Source organism: Mustela nivalis (assembly GCF_964662115.1).
Source record: "Mustela nivalis genome assembly, chromosome: X".
NCBI classification, from domain to species: Eukaryota; Metazoa; Chordata; class Mammalia; order Carnivora; family Mustelidae; genus Mustela; species Mustela nivalis.
Genome location: NC_139040.1, coordinates 127,085,761 through 127,103,806, shown reverse-complemented (window position 1 = coordinate 127,103,806; position 18,046 = coordinate 127,085,761). Strand labels below are relative to the sequence as shown.

Here is an 18,046-nt window from a genome sequence, read left to right as displayed (position 1 = left end):
AGCCCAGAGCGCGCCCCGCCCCCAGCTCGCCGTGCAGCCCGAGCCCCCGAGCGCGCCCGCCCCGCCCCTCCCCGGCCCGCCCTCCCCCGCGCGCCGCGCCGCCCGCGCCCAGCTCCCTCCCTGGCCCCGGCCGGCACTTTCCTCCCAAGTTGCCGCGCAAGTTTGCCGGTGGCCGGCGGCGGCGGCGCCGGCAGGAGCGCCCTAACCCTCCCTCGCCGTCGGCTGGCCGGGGCTCCCCGAGTGCATGGGCGCAGGCCGGACGGGCCCTGGGGGCTGAGCGGCCGCGCCGCCTCCGCGCTCCGCGTCCCGAGCCATGGAGGGCGCCGAGCCCCGCGCGCGGCCGGAGCGCCCGGCCGAGGCCGAGGCGCGGGCGCCCGACGGCGGGCGCTTGGTGGAGGTGCAGCTGAGCGGCGGCGCCCCGTGGGGCTTCACCCTGAAGGGCGGCCGCGAGCACGGCGAGCCGCTGGTCATCACCAAGGTGAGGCGGCCGCGGGACCCTCACGATGACAGCCCTGAGGTCGGCGCGGGGCGGAGGATCTCGTTGGGTGTGGGGGTGCGCCGGAGGAGCGGGCCAATCGTGTCCCCAATCCGGGGGCCTTAGTGTGCCTGGGTCACCTGCGGGGACGGGGTCCCCAGGACACGCAAAGGTGCGTGGTTCCGGCTGCTCTGCGGCGGCTGATTCCCAGCGCCGCATAGAGTTTAAATGGCTCCTGTTCCGGGTCCCCTCCCCTCCCCCTTCGAGAAGGGGCCTGGCTGGGTCCCCTGTCACTCCCGGCTTTGCCGGCGGCGGTCTGCACCTGTGGGACTGACCTGGGGGCTGCCCAAGGAACAGTCCCACGTGCCAGGGGGGTGGACAGAACCGTCCCCACCTGTGTTTGTCACCGTAGGCCCTTGGTTCTGCACCCCCTTAAACCAGTCCGTTCCCTTATCACTAGGAAACCCAGACGAGCAGCTGTCGCCAACTCAGCTTCTCAATTCCCATCAGCCCATCAATATTTACTGACTTTCGGCTTCCAGCCCTAGATCCATGGCGCTCTGGGACCTGCAGACACGTACTGAAACTTTCAGTGTCCTTTTTCAAAGGGGGATTTGAGCTCCAATAATAAGTTTCTAATGTGTCTCATCAGGAAATGTTTTGCGTTGTCTGTGGTAGGGGAAGGTGGATGCTTTAGACTTTGAATTATATAAACAGCAATCGATCTTGAAATTGACCAGCTGAACTTGCACAGAGCTCTGAAAACAAAACAACAAACCTATCATCCTGTTTTCTTCTGGTTAAAAGCCTCCGTTTCTCTGGGGATGGTTGGGCCAGGCTTTTCCTAGGGACAAAGTTCCCTTTAAAATGTAGAAATTCTTGGGGACTACAGGAGTTTGAAGGTGACTTGCCGGGTTTTTCCCCTACTTTCCTGCTTCACTACCGGGAGGAAAGTGTAAGATCACTCCTAACTCACCCCACCCGTGAATTTGGGAAGTGGTGTGGCTTTGTTGTGCGAGGTAGCGAATGAGATACCAAACTTTTCTGTTCTGTATTTTCTATCATTTTTGTATTCACAAAACCAGAGACTCTGAGGGGAGGCTTGTTTAGATGTGCACTGACTGGGGAAAGAGGCTGTCGTTGCTATAAGTTTAATGTGTAACCCATTAACAAATTGGGTTCTTTGAAAAGATGGTGAGCAAAGTGTGTCCAGCTTGCCCAGGGAGGTTAGTTTTCTGCGTATATGTGTACTAAAGTGTATTACCCTGTGCCTTTTTAATAAAGGTTTTAGAGGACATTCCTGATAGTAAAAGTTTAAAAGATAGCAGGTAAATTACTAACACCCTTAGCGCTTCATGTATTTCCTTTAAAAAGAGGTGTACACACAATTCAATGTATCTTGCTCAGACTTATTACAAATGAAGGAATAAGTTGCAAAACATTAGTTAAGGTGAAACCGTGCCTTCTGTCTTTACTCCATATAAGAAAGTTGCAGGTCATTTTAAACTCTGAAATTCAGTTGTTTAGCCAGAGGCTGGAGAAGTAGATCCCAGAGCACCTCCTCCTTTCTTTGGGTACTCCAGGTTCTAAACATCCTAGTGGCCTCCTGTTCACTCTGTGAACTCCTGTTCTTCCCAGTCTAGAGTGTGGTAGGTGGGCAGTAAAACCCAGAAAACACGTATCAGGGCCTTTTGGGGGCATGTGAGGCCCTTCGCCTCCTGATTTGGCCTGCTGGTTGGCTTTCATGGTACTTACTAAGGTGTTTTGGTCTGTTTGTTTATTTTGTTTTGTTTTTCTTTGGATAAGTTGCTTGTGGGTAGGCTACTACCAGCGTAAGTGCTCTCTCTGCCTTTCCAGATGGAGTTGTAGAATTTTGCAGGAATAAAAATGTTTGGGGTTCTTCTCTAAGAGGCCCGTACATCCGTTCCTTAAACTGCTGCTATTTTCTCAAGATGCTGCAAAGTGACTGGAACTTGGTGATTTCTTTGATTGGTTTAGAAAAGGACTCGGGGTAGTTTGGGCCTTCTGTACTGAGTTTGCATGTACACTTGTATATGTGTGCAGAGATCAATACTCATGTACGTGTGTATTATAGATTTTGAACTCCGCATTGCATGGAATTGGCACTATTTCACATGCCTGTCTTTTCTCTTGGATTAAATGATCAATTATGCTTGCTTACACTCCAACAGCTGGTAATTAACTGTCACATTATTAGAAAAGGGTGAAGGAAAGTGTGTCCATTTAGAATCGCTTAAAGAATGGGCATACGCTTTTGGAATAGAGGCTAGGAAAAATTGTTCCACCTGCAGAATTTGGATTAATCCAAGTTTTGACTCTCTCTTGGTAGCTACTAAAAAATATTTGGGGCGCATTATAACAGCTGTTGTTATGTGGAACTCAAATTATAATTTTTCCAATAGGACTTTGGGGGGCTTTTAAAAAAAAATTGGACTTTTTTTTGGCTTAAAAAAACATAATTAAATATTTTGTATATAAGACCCCTGGGAAATTGTACAACTCATTTTCTATGTAACAGAATCTGATGTGGGGTAGCTTGAATGACTGTAAGGTGACACACTTTATGATAATAGGGGTCTGACTTGGAAGCATCATAGGGTGCACATCTTAGAACTGTAAGCAATGCCAAGAACAAGGCTGATTTAACCCGTGATCTACAGATCAAGAAATTTTATCAGCCCATTTTATAGATGCAACAGCTAAAGCAAAGGGAAGTGAAATGACGTGCGCTGAGGTCACAAACCTGGCAGGTCATGAGAAGGCTTCCAAGGACCAGCTCTTGATCCCAAATGTCCCCACTTCCCCTCTACTCGGTTCCATCTGCTGTCCCCTGCAAACACTTGCAGTGTCGTGTGAAGTAACTGTATCACATCCATCGGGAGGATTTCTCAATTTTGGCACTACTGATTTGCTCGTCTGCATCATTCTCTGTTGGGGGGGGGGGTGTTTTGTGCTTTGTAGGATCTTAGAAGCATTCCCTAGCCCCACTCACTCACTTGATGCCCCCGGTACCCCCACACCAGCTGTGACAGCCAACAAAAGTCTCCAGAGTCTGTCAGGTGTTACCTGCGGGCCAAATTGGCCTTGTTAGATTAACGGTGTCAGCACTTTAGTTTTTAAAAGGATTTTAGCTTTTAAAACTCAAGTTAATTTTTCTTTGTGAAGACACTGGCCTTTTGAAAGGTTTTCCTGAGGGGTTGTTTTCTTCCCAAGTGCTGACCCTGATAATAGGCTTTATTTACATAGTAAAACTCAAACAAATACTTGCTTCATCTGCATTTTTGTAGCAGGAGAAAGGAAATGAAGCTGGAACTCCTGAGTGCTGTGTTTTATGAGCCTTCAGTGGGGCCGTTGGGTAAGGACGGTCTTTTCTTTGGGTCTAGTTTTGAAGTCGAAAGGGATACTTACCCTCCCAGGAGTGGCATTCTTGGAATTTGAAGTGCATGTGTGAAGTCCCACCAGACCTCTGCTGAGAGGTGGCACCCAGATTTCTATCTGCTCAGCACCTTCACGCTGGCTTCTCTTTTGACATTTTACTGGGGCTACAGAACACGATGTTGCTGTTTCTCCGTGCTCCTGTCCCAGAGTGAGCCCAAGGGATGTCGGTGTCCTAAGAGGCCACAAAGATTTTGACTGCTTAGTATTTCCAAGGCCTCATTTTGATGTGGGTTTAGTCCGGGACCCGGATAATCAGATACTATGGATGGATGTGGTCGCTGTTCCTTTCTCCATCGATTCAGCAAACGTGAAAGAAACATCAGTGGTGGGGGGGGGGGCTGATCTCTAAAATGTCACTGGAGGGCCTAGAATTTCAAATGAGCCCTTAGGGATTCGTTAGGGAGCATTCTGTGCACCAGCCGGGTGTCAGTAGGCCCCCTGCCGTCCGAGGAATGTTTCTTCAAGGGGGAAGGAATGAAGCTCCAGACCCTCCTTTTCGCCAAGTCCCTCCCTGAAGAATGCCAGAGCCTCGCCAGCAGCGCCAAGGAAGATGTTACTTTGGGCCTGGTGTGGTCCCATGGGTGGCTCCTTCGGGCAGCCGCTGACTTTGGGGTTGCCTGTGAGGAACACTGCTGTCCTAGAGCAGGACAGGGGGGCTGTGGCTTGAGATGCCCCCAGCCTGACTCTCCCGCTTGGGGGCTTTCAGGCCATTTAAACGTTTCTCTGGATAGGAGACAAAGTCCTTAAATGTCCTTTCTAGTTGGATACTGAGGGTGGGGTGGAAGGGAATCAGGGCACATATTTTGAATGGAGGTTACACAGCCAGGTGGCAAATGTCCTGTGTAACCATTAGCCAGAGCTCCTGACGGCCAAGGCCCAGCGCAGAGACTGGCCCTTGGTGTGGGTGGGGGTGGGAGGCGCTGGGCACCATCGGAGGAGGAAGGAGGTCCCTTCCTTAATGGCTCAAACAGGGGCTCCATTTTACAGGACCTGGCTGAGTCGCTGTCATAGGTGACCTCAGAGCCTGGAGCTAGTCGCAGCCTTGGTCAGGACCCGTTATTGTCCTCACCTGTTGGTATTTGTCCCCAACAGCCGAGTTCTTTGTCAGAGATCAGTAAAGATTTTGAAAACAAGGGATGTGATGAACGCAGCAGGGGATTTGGAGCTGGCAGATGTGTCCTTGTCTGTAGCTCTTGCTCGATCTCTGTGTGAAAGCCCGACAGTGTGTGCACTCCAGGATCCTGGACGGCTGACTGCCCACCGAGGCTGGGACCCCGTGGACCGGGGGTGTGCTGGTGGCTGTGGCAGCTCCTGGCGGGGAGAGCCCCGACACTTGCTGAGGCCAGCGGCCGACTGGCGTTGTTGAGATAACTGTAATTCTGAAGACTCATTTGTATGTTCAGAATCATTAGTATGGTTAAACAAAAACAAAAAAGAGGTGCGTTTTCTTTTGCATGTGCTGAAAGCCCTTTCCATTGGTCTGCCAGCTGTCGCTCCCTGGTGTCTGTGTCACCCTGTCCCAGTCTCTGCCTCCCACAGGCGGTCCACTTCTTCCTTGGCCCTCCGCAGGTGCGCTGGGGGCCGGAGTGGGAGGTCGGGCAGTGTGACATCACCCCGCCGGGTCTGGTGCCTGTGAGGTTCAGTCGGTCGAGGATTCTTCTAGATGTCAGTTGAGCCGGAGCATCATCTGTAAACCCCCATGTGGGCTTCTGTGCGGTTAAAGCGGTGACCGTAAGCCGTGCGCCACACTTCCACACCATGTTGGATTTGCACTTCCCGATGCAGTTGTATTTCCTGACGTGTCCTGACATTAGTCTTTTGGAAAAAGAAAGCTGGTTTGCTGGAGAGCTAAATGTAGCATAGCATGATAATGAAGTGTTCTTAAAAATAGTCGTTTTCACCTTGTCTCAGTGAACTGGGATTCCTTAACTTACCTTTCTCTCTAACGGCCACGGCCACTGCCACGTAGCTGGGCCCCCTGCTGGGAAAGGGCTGGTTTGTCTATTTGGAAAGCAGCTTGGAGTTGCCCTCTTGCCAAAGCTGTTTTGTGTCTGAATGCAAATACACCTGGGTTTGTGGATTCCTTAGGGCCTCTTTGGGGCTTTTCTTCTTGTACACAGGGAGCCCTGTAAACATTCAGCAAGATAATTTAAGGATTGAAAGGCTAAATGGACTTTTTATTCAAGTCTTCTTTTCCTTTGAAACACTGTGGTCAGGAGTGGGGCAACACTTGGAGGAGAAATTCTGCCAGCTGCCCTGTTCCAAGCTAAAAACTTGTGCTCACATGAAGGACTTTGAAAGAGCTGAGGGTCCCATGTTACTCTCTTTGGTCTTATTAAAACAGAAGCAGCATCTAACATTGCTATGTTCGGGAAGAATTGTTTTTCTGTTACCTTTTTGGAACAAAAGTCTGCATTGTCTTGCGGTAGATGGAGCCTTTTCTGTTTACTGATGCGAATGTTATGGCTTCTCTTTGGGGAATGTGTCTTAAAAAGACAATAGGGTAAAAAAAATAATTGGACTAATCTAGTTTCAGGTTCAAACAAATATGATGGTTCTGGGCAGGATTTTCTGAATTGTAGCAGAACAGTAACAATTTTTAACCTGGGTTCTTCTTTTTAAATCCCAAGGGCATTGTCAGGGACCGTTTTCCACGTCTGGGATGGGGAAGGGAGAACTGTGCTTCAGACCCGCTGGGCAGGGTTGGGATTCTCTCTCTCTCTTGGCCGGAGCGGACTAACACGTTCACATCAAAGGCAAATAATATTCCAGGCCTGGTAGATTCTGTGTGCTGTCAAGGCAACATTTTTACTTACTGTGGAAGGAAAGGAACAAAATATTAGTGTATCTTTTTGAGTTTTGTTTTCATTTATATCAAAGTGGTTCTGGCACAGTGTAAATAATCAAATAGTTCTTCGGGACCTGTTATCATACCAACAGCTCCCCACTGCCATTTCCCCTTCCCTGGAGACAGCGACGGAAGCTTTTTATAAAGCTGCCGGCTTCTGACATTTGCATACATTCTCTGCTGCTGCTACTTCTGTTTGTTCCTGACTGTTGCTTTCCCACCACAAGGGAAACTAGGAGTTAGCCTTTTTCTGCACCTGCCCACCATCCACCCCACACTTCAAATCTGAAGTTAGAATCTTTGGTTAGAAGAGGGTTTTTTAACTTGAGCTCCACTGACATTGTGGGTCAAATACAGTTTAGCCTTGAACAACATGGGTTTGAACTATGCAGGTCCATTTACATATGGTTTTTTTTTTTTTTTCTCCAATAAATACAATAAAGTACTATAGATAGCTTTTCCTTATGGTTTTCTTTATGTTTTTCTAATTTTACTTTATTTTATTTTATAAAGATTTTATTTATTTATTTGACAGAGAGAGGGAGAAATCTCAAGTAGACAGAGAAAGACGGGGAAGCAGGCTCTCTGCTGAGCAGAGAGCCCATGCGGGGCTCAATTCCAGGACCCTGAGATCAAGCCGAAGGAAGAGGCCTAACCCACTGAGCCACCCAGCACCACCCCTCCAATTTTATTTTTAAGTAATCTCTACACTCAGCACAGGGTTCAAACTCACAACCCTCTGGTCAAGAGTCGCACATTCTACTGACTGAGCCAGCCAGGAGCCCCTCTTTATGATTTTCTTAATCATACTTTCTTTTTTCTAGCTATCTTCATGGTAAGAATATGGTATGTAATAATACATGAAACATGCCAAGGTCATGTTAACAGGCTTCCAGCCAACGGTCACCTATTAGTAGTTAAGCTTCGAGGGAGTCAAAAGTTACGTACTTATTTCTGACTGCATGAGGCATCAGTGCCCCTAACCCCTGTGTTGCTTAAGGGTCAAGTGCAACTCTTTGTTTGGGGGGGCTGCTCTGTGCATTGTAAGATGAGCAGCTTCCCTGACCTCTAGTTGTGACAACCAAACCTGACTCTGGACATTACCACATGTCTCTTTGGGGGGGGGGGCAAAATCACCCCCTTTGAGAACCACAGAGTTAACAGTATTCGGTGTTTGCATTATTTTGACGGCCAGTGCTATCGATGCTGAGCCTGGTGGTACAAACTGGTTATTTTTCTGTGCAAGTTTTCCAATCACCAAGGTTCTTGTTTCTTTGCTTTATTTCTTCCACACTTCTCGTTGACTCAGCCTCCAAATCCTCCCCAATTGTGAAAAATCTTTTAATATATTCCAACACACAGGGGGTAGGCTTTAACAACCTTCTCTCTCTGAAAACGGCGTTTTATCTGCACAGTGAATGGATCGTTTGGTGGAGAAGTTTCTGTTGAGCTCGTTCTCCCCATCAATGCTCAGGATTGCTGTGGGGACAGCAGGCCTTCGTGTTTCTTGCTCTTTGGACTGGTGCTCATTTTTTCTGACTTATATTTCATTTCTTTTTATTTTTTTCTTTCTTTTAAAGATTTTATTTATTTGAGAGAGAATGTAATCAGGGAGAAGGGCATAGGGAGAGGAAGAAGCAGACTCTCCCCTGAGCCCATGGGGCTCGACCTTGGACACTTCAGGGGCTGGACACAGGGCTGGAAGCAGGGCTCGATCCCAGGACCCCAGGATCATGATCTGAGCTGAAGTCAGATGCTTAACCGACTGAGCCACCCAGGCGCCCCATATTTTTGTTCTTTTGGGGAGTTTTCTATAGCCTTAGCTTTCAGACCTTACATTGAGTTTTAAATGTATGCTGTTTTTTTCAAATTCCAAAGTTTTTGTTGTTCCAAATGTTCCTTTTTTATCTCTTACTGATCTTATTTCAGGGTTCTTCTTTTAAAGAAGATAGGATTATTAATTGAGGATAATTAAGCTGCCTTTTTTTTTTTTTTTTTTTTGAAGTCTTCTTTCTGCATAGATTGAGTTTCTGAGCTCTGCTGCTTTTTTGTTTGGGCTTTTCTCTTCCCTGTTGAAGGCTGTCCTTGAATGTCTCGTGACCCTTGTCGTTGGCAGTATTTAAGAGTAGGTGACCCAAGCGTTCTTTGGGAGCTGCAGGCGTGTGGCTGAGGGCCGCTGAGGCGGCTTCCCTAGGGAGTCCTGTAAGGCCATAGCTTCGAGATTTCTTTCTGGGACCATCCTGTCTTTGTCAGACGGTAACTCTTACCTCGACTGGAATTGAGTTTCCAGTATAGGACAGATTTGAAGGCTGCTGTGAGGTACGCCAGTTCAGGGGATGCCTGCTGTGATCAGCCCAGTGGGAGTGGTCGCCACTGCCCGCCGTATGATAGCCTCAGAGGTTCCAGTGTGTGGGGAAGGTTGTCACTGGCGTTAAGCGGCAATGCTTGTGTTTCAGGCTGGATCTTGACTCTGTTGTTACCCTTTTCAGTCTCCAATCCTCAGCCTGTCAAACCAGGGTCGTTCCTATTCTGTTACAATATCATAGGAATTATAGGAGGTGAAATATAAAACTAGCTGTAGGAAATTTAGATTCCTTATCTTCTCCCCTTCCTCCCTCTGCACTATTTAATTCTGTTTCATTGAGAATTGGGCAACTAGGGGCGCCTGGGTGGCTCAGTGGGTTAAGCCTCTGCCTTCAGCTCAGGTCATGATCCCAGGGTCCAGGGACAAGTCCCACATCCAGCTCTCTGCTCAGTGGGGAGCCTGCTTCCCTCTCTCTCTCTCTGCCTACTTGTGATCTCTGTCAAATAAATAAATAAAATCTTAAAAAAAAAAAAAAAAAAGAATTGGACGACTGTGGGGCTCCTTAGTGGCTCTATTGTGTAAAGGGCTGCCTTTGGCTCAGGTCGTGATGGTCCCTCTTTGGCAGGGAGCCTGCTTCTCCCTCTGCCCCTTCCCCTGCTTGTGCTCCCTCACACCCGCTCTCCCAATCTCTGACAAATAAATAGATAAAATCCTAAAAAGGGGGGGGGTTGGAAAACTGGGGGGCCTGGATTGCTCAGTCAGTGGAGCATGTAACTCCTGATCTCAGGGTTGTGAGTTCGAGTCCTGTGTTAGGTATAAAAGTTACTTGAAAATAAAATCTTTTAAAAAATTTGAACCACCAATTCACTGTGGAAAGACTTTAATCTAGATTTTGTGTGGCAACATGTTAATTGTCTCGTGAGGATTCTGTTACTGATTTTGGTAGTTCAGTATGGTGTTTGAAGGAAGGCATTTAATTAAAATGCACATCTATTGCCCAACAATGATACATTGGTTGTGCTCTTTACACCACACTGGAAGCGATTGTTTCTTCTTTTCCATAATTTTTTTTTAAGATTTAATTTTTGAGTAATCCTATACCTAGCATGGGGCTCGAACTCAGGAGCCTGAGATCAAGATTCTCACACTTCACTGACTGAGCCAGCCGGGTGCCCCATCTATCAGGGTTTTGTTTTTTGTTTTTATTAATAGTGTTTCTCGTTTTCCTGATACTAACGAAGGGTAGCTCTTTCAGATCAATGTGATATTCAGAAAAACAGGATTTTAGCAAAGTGCCTTGGGAAGTGCAAGTAGTAGGAAAGATGAAGGCTGAGGATCCCAACGACAGGAGGCTCTGTTTTGGGACTGCTCCATTCTGCGGCAGTTGGAGGCCTTGCCGGGGCGCCGTCTGCTCACCGCAGTGGTCCAATTCTCCTCCTCCCGCACGACCGGCGGGACTGCGTTTCCCAGCTTTGCACTGCTGGGCGCGACCTTGTGACGGCTCTGCCCCATCAGACGCAGGGGAGGTGGTGTCTGCGGTTGCAGCCTGCCCTCCCCTTCCCTCTTCTGGCTGTCTGGAGCAGAGGTGGGCCTCGGGCAGAACCCGGTCAGCGCAGGTCCCTGGAGGGCGGAGGAGGCAGCTGCCCGCGGCAGGATTGCCCCCCCCCCCCCCCCGGACATGGGGACTCCGCGAGCAGTGAGCCCGTGCTGCGCGTGAGCCCTTACACGTTCCTGGGATCACACTCTCTGTGAGAGGCCATTCTAGCAACTGAAATCACAGTTTTCCTTCTCACAAATACACCTGGCTGTAGGAGACCGAGTATGTGACAGCTTCCATGCGTATGGGAGGGAAAGATGATGGACCTCGCAGAAAGCATCACTGCGGGCACCCAATTAGCACTAGCACGGGCTTCTTCCCCGCACCTTTATTACATACGAGGCCTGCCTGCCATCGTTTTGGCTTCCTTCCACCTCAGCTTTTCCTCTCAGACGGTAATTTAATTTTCACCCGCCTTGCCTTCTCCTCCCTGTAGATGATTGCCTGGAAGCCAGGGAGAGGGAAGGCAGAGGCAGGAGAATCCCCAGTCTAGGTAATTAGCGCTTGGGTAGGGCTGGCCGGAGGACAGGGCAGGGGCCCGGCCGCTGGTGTGATGTCAGGGCTCCCACCTTCCTCCTACTTGAATCGCCCTTTCCTAAACCGCCATGCTTCAGGTGCAGAAGACGTTGGCCAGGAGGGTTACACATTAAGTCTTCATTAGCAGGGCTGCCCTTATCAGATTGATGAATTATAATCTTTTTACGGCGGACTGCTTTTCCCCTCTAGGGGATGGGACGTAGACTCATGAGTTAGATGGGAAGAAAGGGAGGTCAGGATGCGTGCAGAGTCCCAGCGGGTGGTGTCAGGAGGGAGGTGCCGTTTGTTGCACGACAGATCTGAGGGACAGGACAAGGGTCTCTTCTGCTTGGGGGCCAGGAAAGCCAGGGAGCGTGGCGGGCAGGGCGGGACAGGGACGGGAGCCTTGGGGTGGGTAGCCCCCCTGACTTTCTGGGGAAGGGAAGGTGCTTCCTTGCCTGCGGCTGGCAGAAACCGAAGCCACATCTGTTTAGGGTAATTGTGCGTGTTTGTAGGTTTTCAAGCACATAGATGTTTATCTGTGCTCTTTGTACGTATGCTTATAAATTTTTAAGTATAGTGATGGCTTTTTTGGTGCAGAATCCTTAAAATCATCTTGAAAAAAGTGGAAATAAAGGAAATGATTGATCAGTAGCCCAAAACATATAATAATCTTATTTCTGGTGGTGTGGCTGTGCTGATTGATTTTCCCTGTCTCTGGAGTTCTTTGCTTGGCTCCATGTAATCTACTTACTCATTGCTTGAAGGTAATTCTCCTAAGAATTACACTGTCGTCCATCTTGGGAATCAGGGGAAGCTTAGAGGAAGCTTAGTTTTGTGTATGCCACTTGGAATTTTGAAAGTGACATGTTTTGTTATTGTGGAATATATTGAGTTTTATTAGTTTTTTTCTAAGCAGGCCTATTTTTTCAAAAGCCCTAACTTCTGGGAAACTGACTATATTAGTCAAATATGTCACTCTTTAAAACAACTGTGTGGGGGTTTTTTTGGTACGCATAAGCTTTTCTTTTAATTTTCTTTTCTTTTTTTTTTTTAAATTGTATTTATTTACTTGCCAGAGAGAAAGCAAGTACAAGCTGGGGGTGAGGGACAGAGAGAGAGGCAGACTCCTCCCTGAGCAAGGAGCCCGATGCCAGACTCAATCCCAGGACCCTGGGACCATGACCTGAGCCAAAGGCAGATGCTTGACCTACCTAGCCACCCAGGCGTCCCTTCTTTTAAATTTTCTTCATGTTTAGATGTTCTGGACCTTTTTTTTTTTTTCAAAGATTTTATTTATTTATTTGACAGACAGAGATCACAAGTAAGCAGAGAGACAAGCAGAGAGAGATGGGGATGCAGGCTCCCCGCCGAGCAGAGAGCCTGATGCAAGGCTTGATCCCAGGACCCTGAGATCAGGACCTGAGCCTAAGGCAGTGGGTTAACCCACTGAGCCATCCCATGGACCTTTTTTATTTTTTTAAAGTAGGGTCCACGCTGGCTCAGCATCGGGCCCAAAGTGGGGCTTGAACTCATGACCTGAGCTGAGATCCAGAATTGGACCGTTAACTGACTGAGCCACCCAGCTGCCCCTAGATGTCCTGAATCTTGAATGAAAGTTAGGAAAGGAAACCTCTGGACTTGGAAGGACAGGCCTGCTGCTGCTCTAATGATACTGACTTTGTGCTAGTGTAATCCCAGGATGTCCCAGCTGATTCCCTCCAGGGTTTTGGGGGGGGGGGGTAGTTCCGTCCTCCTTCCCATCTTCAGTGGCTGGTGTTTAGGAGAAAAGAATTACAACCTGATGCCACCACGGTGCATGCTGCACTCTCTGCTCTTGACTGAGGGTGCCCCTTCCTGTGCCCTGGGAGCTTGGTCAGCTTTTCAGAGTTCAGTCCTCAGCATTCCCAGGGTCGCAGTTGTCATCTGACAGAGGTGTCGTACTCACAGGAACACGCTGTGTCTGCCTTTCTTTCTGTCCATTGTGCAAACAGCCTTAACTGGCTCTTGGCCTTTGCCATCGTCTGCTGCGAAGCTGGTTTGTCTGGAAGGTTCTCCCCCCGTGTCTCCTCCCTCATCTAGGCGAGCTCAAGCGCGTCCCTGCCAGAGCCGGTGTGTGCCGAGGCCTCTCCCATCTCCAGCTGCGGTGTCCAGTCCCCAGACCTTCCCTCCCTTATTCCCCGTCCCCACCATTGCTCAGATGGCCCCTCCCATGTGAAGGGGCCCCTGTGTAATCCTCCCCACCAGGCACGGCATGCATGTGGGGCTCTTCATGGCCCTGGGCAGTGAGGGACCTTGCGGCCTCCTTGAGCCCGATCGACTGGGACCTCCCTGAGACTGGAGACTGGATGTCCCTCGTCCCGGGAGCCCAGTCCATTGGCCCCTGCGTGGTAAGGAGGTGCTGGTCAGGAGCTCGTGCCTGGAACCGGGCCAGCATCGGGCTGCTGCTCCTGGTGTCGGCCTTGGCGGTGAAGGTTCGAATACGCCCAGGACCAAACAGTTCCCACGGGGCCCCATTTCCATGAGCCAGGGCCCGGGGCCCGTGGGGAGGCTGCAGGTCTGGGGAGACCACGCGGACCGTCAGTGCTTCTAAAGAACAGGATCGTGCATGTCAGTAAAGTGCTACAGAAGGACGCTGCCTCGGCCTCCTAGCAGTGTGGGATAACTCAGATCAGGCCCTCCACAGAGGACAGAGAGCCAGGATACCCAGCCTCGAGGGTTCCTGGCCACAAGGGTGCAGAGCAGGCCCCCAGCCCGCCAAGAGGTACATGCTGGAGACCACAAGTTTGTGTTAGAATCCGGAGCCGACAGTGACCTGTTCTTTCCTCTCTTCCAGATGGCTTCCGGCATGGTGGGTGCGCTCTGTCCGGAGAGGTGCGCTCACACGTGGAAAGGAAGCCCTGCCCTGAGTTTCCTTCCCTGCCCTTCTGGGCTGCAAGTTTTCTTATCTTAACCGCTGAGTCCCTTTGTGAGCCGACGTGACTGTCACCAGGAGGTTAGGGAGGGGTGGCCTGGCAAGAGCAGACCAGGCAGGAGCCCAACTCAAGAGCCGCCAGAGCAGCGTGGGTGACAGGTATACCTGCGCACTGATGACACCTGCCTGAGGACCTGAAAGAGCACAGGCCTGATGGCAGGGGCACGGTTGTCCTGGGCACTCACCTGGCCACCACCGACTGACTTGTGTAGAAATCGAGTCGGATGAATGTTTAACTGACTGAGCCACCCCTGAATCTTACAATTTAATTTACTTATTTTTATTTATTTATTTATTTATTTATTTATTTATTTAAATTTACTTGTCAGAGAGAGAGAGAGCGTGAACACAGGCAGACAGAATGGCAGGCAGAGGCAGAGGGAGAAGCAGACTCCCCGCCGAGCAAGGAGCCCGATGTGGGACTCGATCCCAGGATGCTGGGATCATGACCCGAGCCGAAGGCAGCTGCTCAACCAACTGAGCCACCCAGGCGTCCCTAATTTACTTATTTTTAAAGATTATTTATTTATTTGACAGAGAGAGAGAAATCACAAGTAGGCAGAGAGGCAGGCGGGGACCAGGGGAGAAGCACAGGCCCCGCTGAGCAGAGAGCCCGATACGGGGCTCGATCCCAGGATCCCAAGATCATGACCTGGGCCAAAAGCAGAGGCTTCACCGGCTGAGCCACCCAGGCACCCCGCATCTTACATTTTAAAAAACCTTCAGATGAATAGTTTTTGGAAACTTATGACAGGCTTCTGTCTTAATGACACGAGAGGGAATGTGGATCCCTGCTGTGGAAATCACGCAGTCTCACCTGGGCCCTTAGAATAGCCGAGACACAGTGTGCAGGGTTCCCAGCGTCCTCTCTGTCCTGAGGATTGCAGCTCACGGGTGCCTGCTGCTGTCGCTGTCTGAGCGTGAGCATCTCAGAGCTGCCCCGTGAGGTGGACACTATTACTTCCCATCTTGCAGCCGAGGGTAGAGATTTGTCTAAAGGGAGGACTGCACCCACCGCACCAGCCGCTGCCTGGGGAGCTGCGACCTAGGTGTGCAGGGCCCTGGGGGCGGGGGTGGGGGTCTGGAGCCTGCGAGCCAAGTGCTTGGTGGCTGCAGACAGACCTTCCTGGGGTTGGGGGAGCATCTCTCCTTCATGACGCCATGACCACCTCCATTCCACTGTGGCTTCATTTGAGGGTGCCCTGCGCCTTGCTGCTGGGCTGATTCTGCCGCGCAGACCCCCCGCAGCATCACTCCATGGCCACGGGCCGTAACAGATCAGTGAGGCATCGCTCCTGGGGGCAATGGTCCTGATCCACTCTCCTCTTTGCAGTGGTACGGCTTCAGATGAAAACGAAAACCTCCATTCTTGAACCCAGACTGTAGGGGAGTCCCTCAATAAACATGACTTCCAGGGCTGGGGACATTGAAACTATCTTCATATAGCATCGTATTCTGTTAACTATTTTATTTCGCTTTTCTTTTGCCCCTTGTTTTGTAACAAGCCTGCCCAGAGGTTGGCAGGGCTGTGTGTGCTCTAGGCTGAGAAGGCAAGGCCCTGGGTTTCCTGCCGCCCGTCCCGTGAGCTGGCTGGGAGAGCCAGGGCTCCAGCCCTCCGGGACCTTTCACCACTCAACTAAACGGCCCTTTTTTCTCTTTTTTTCTTTCTTTTTAATTTATTTGAGAGAGCTTGAGTGAGCACGCGTGAGAGGGGACAGAGAGTGAGGGAGAGAATCCCAAGTCAACTCCTGAGCTCAACCGAAACTAAGAGTCAGACCCTTAACCAGTTGAGCCACCCAGGTGCCCCTTTCTGTGAGACTTTTTTAAAAAACACTTTTTGAGTTTTTTTGGTTTTTTTTTTTTTAAAGACTTATTTATTTATTTGCAAGCGAGAATAGGCTCACAGGAGTGCAGGGCAGGGGGAGGAGGAACAGAGGGAAAGGAGAGGGAGGATCTCAAGCAGACTCCTCGCTGACCCTGACCCTGAGATCATGACCTGAGCCGAAATCAAGAGTCTTTGGATGTGTATCTCCCCCCATACCCCATTTCTGTGCTTTCACACTTGCTCTCTCAAATAAAATCTTAAGGGAAAAAAAAAAAAAAAAGCCGGGGGAAGAAAAGCCAGACAGTTAACACACTGAGCCACCCAGGCATTCGGAGGTTAATTTTTAAAGTGTAAGAATCCTGGAGCACCTGGATGGCTCAGTGGGTTAAGCCTCAGCCTTGGGCTCAGGTCATGATCTCAGGGTCCTGAGATCAAGCCCCACATCGGGCTCTCTGCTCAGCAGGGAGCCTGCTTCCCCCTCTCTTCCTGACTACTTGTCATCTCTCTCTCTCTGTGTCAAATAAATAAATAAAATCTTTTTTTTTTTTTTAAGTGTAAGAGTCCTTAGGATTTTTATAAAGTTAAGTGCCCCCATTCTCCTAAACCTATATAAAATAATAGAATCTCAACTTGGTGATAGAACTGTTCATAGTTTTAATATTTAGAGCTTTCTCCACAAGCTAAGGTTAGGAAACTTTTTCTGCACAGGGCCAGAGTAGACATTTTTGGTTTTGTGGCCCAGACTGCTATTCTCTGCAGTTACAGCATGAAAACAGTCATGGACAATACATAAATGAAGGGTCTGGGTGCCAATAAAACTTTATCTACAAGAGCAGGTGGTGTGCGGGATTTGGCATGCTGGTTGAGGCGTTGCCTTCCCCAGCAAGCCGTGGTTTATCAGAGTGTGGCCCTCAGACTAGCCCTATCAGTATCACCTGGATGCCTGTTAGAAATGCAGGGTCTTGAGGTGGCTGGGTGGCTCGGTTGGTGAAGCATCTGCCTTGGGCTCCAGTCATGATCTCAGGGTCCGAGGATAGAGCCCTGCGTCGAGCTCCCTGCCCAGCGGGGAGTCTGCTTCTCCCTCTCCCTCTGCTCATCCCCCTATTTGTGCGCCTGTGGTCTCTCGCTCTCTCTCCCCGTCTTTCAAATAAATAAAATCTTTAAAAAGAAATGAATTACTAAAACAGCACTTCTCCGGATCAGTAGAGGAGATGCGGGGGGGGGGGCAGGGAGCAACAGGTGAGCCCAGGAAGTGGATTTATTTCTAACACCTCATGTGTATCCCAAAGCCAGGCATTTCTGGAATTCAGACTCAGACCTTCTGAGCAGAACTGTCGCATACCCGACCACATTTGCTAATGCGTACTTAGTGTTTGAAATAAAAGCCGGTTGAGAACATACTGTCTGATTCCATTGATGGAAATGTCCAGCATAGGCAAATGCATAGAGACAGCAGATGGGGGTGGTTGCGAATGGGCTCGAGGTTTTCTTTTGGGGAGTGATGAAAATGTTTTGGAATTAGAGAATAATGATGTTTACACAAGTGTACTGAGTGTGCTAAAAACCACCAAATTGTAAACTTTAGAAAGGTGGATTTTATGGAATGTGAGCTATAGCTCAATAAAGCTGTTATTGAATAAAAGGAAATGGGTTGGGGCATTCAGGCGTCTTCTTGAATTGCAAAAACTTATTGCCAGGAGGCCAACTGGGAAAGTCCCATCCTCTGGGCAGTTCCGTAGAGGTAGAGCCCCACATTGTGCTTGTCACCGGATTCCTCTGTTGGTCCTGGGTCTGGCCCACGGGCAGACAGCCTGGGGAGAGCATCAGTATTTGCTCTTCAGGGAGACTCACTCCTGACCACCGGGAGGCCCCTGGGCTGGGAGAGCCTCTTCCTGCAAGTTAGAGGAAGTGGGGAAGGCTGTGTGGGAGGCGAGGCAGGCAGGAACCCAGGCCTTGCTCCAAGAGCAGTGGGAGCCACTGAAGGTGTTAGAGCAGCTGGGGTAGCACGGGTCACTCTGGCAGCAGAAGGGCAAGTGGGTTCACGGGT

The 18,046-nt window shown here is 49.8% G+C and overlaps 1 protein-coding gene across 2 annotated transcripts in view; it reads left to right on the top strand.

Annotated features, from left to right (window-relative positions):
• Positions 1 to 152: 152 nt before the first annotated feature.
• Positions 153 to 18,046, top strand: part of SHROOM2 (shroom family member 2) — a 133,390-nt gene continuing 115,496 nt past the window's right edge. For both annotated transcript variants that reach the window (XM_082717127.1, XM_082717126.1), the window contains exon 1: positions 153 to 478. In XM_082717127.1, the coding sequence (XP_082573253.1) occupies positions 314 to 478 (165 nt within the window). In that variant the 5' untranslated portion in view covers positions 153 to 313. The remainder of the gene's footprint in view (positions 479 to 18,046) is intronic.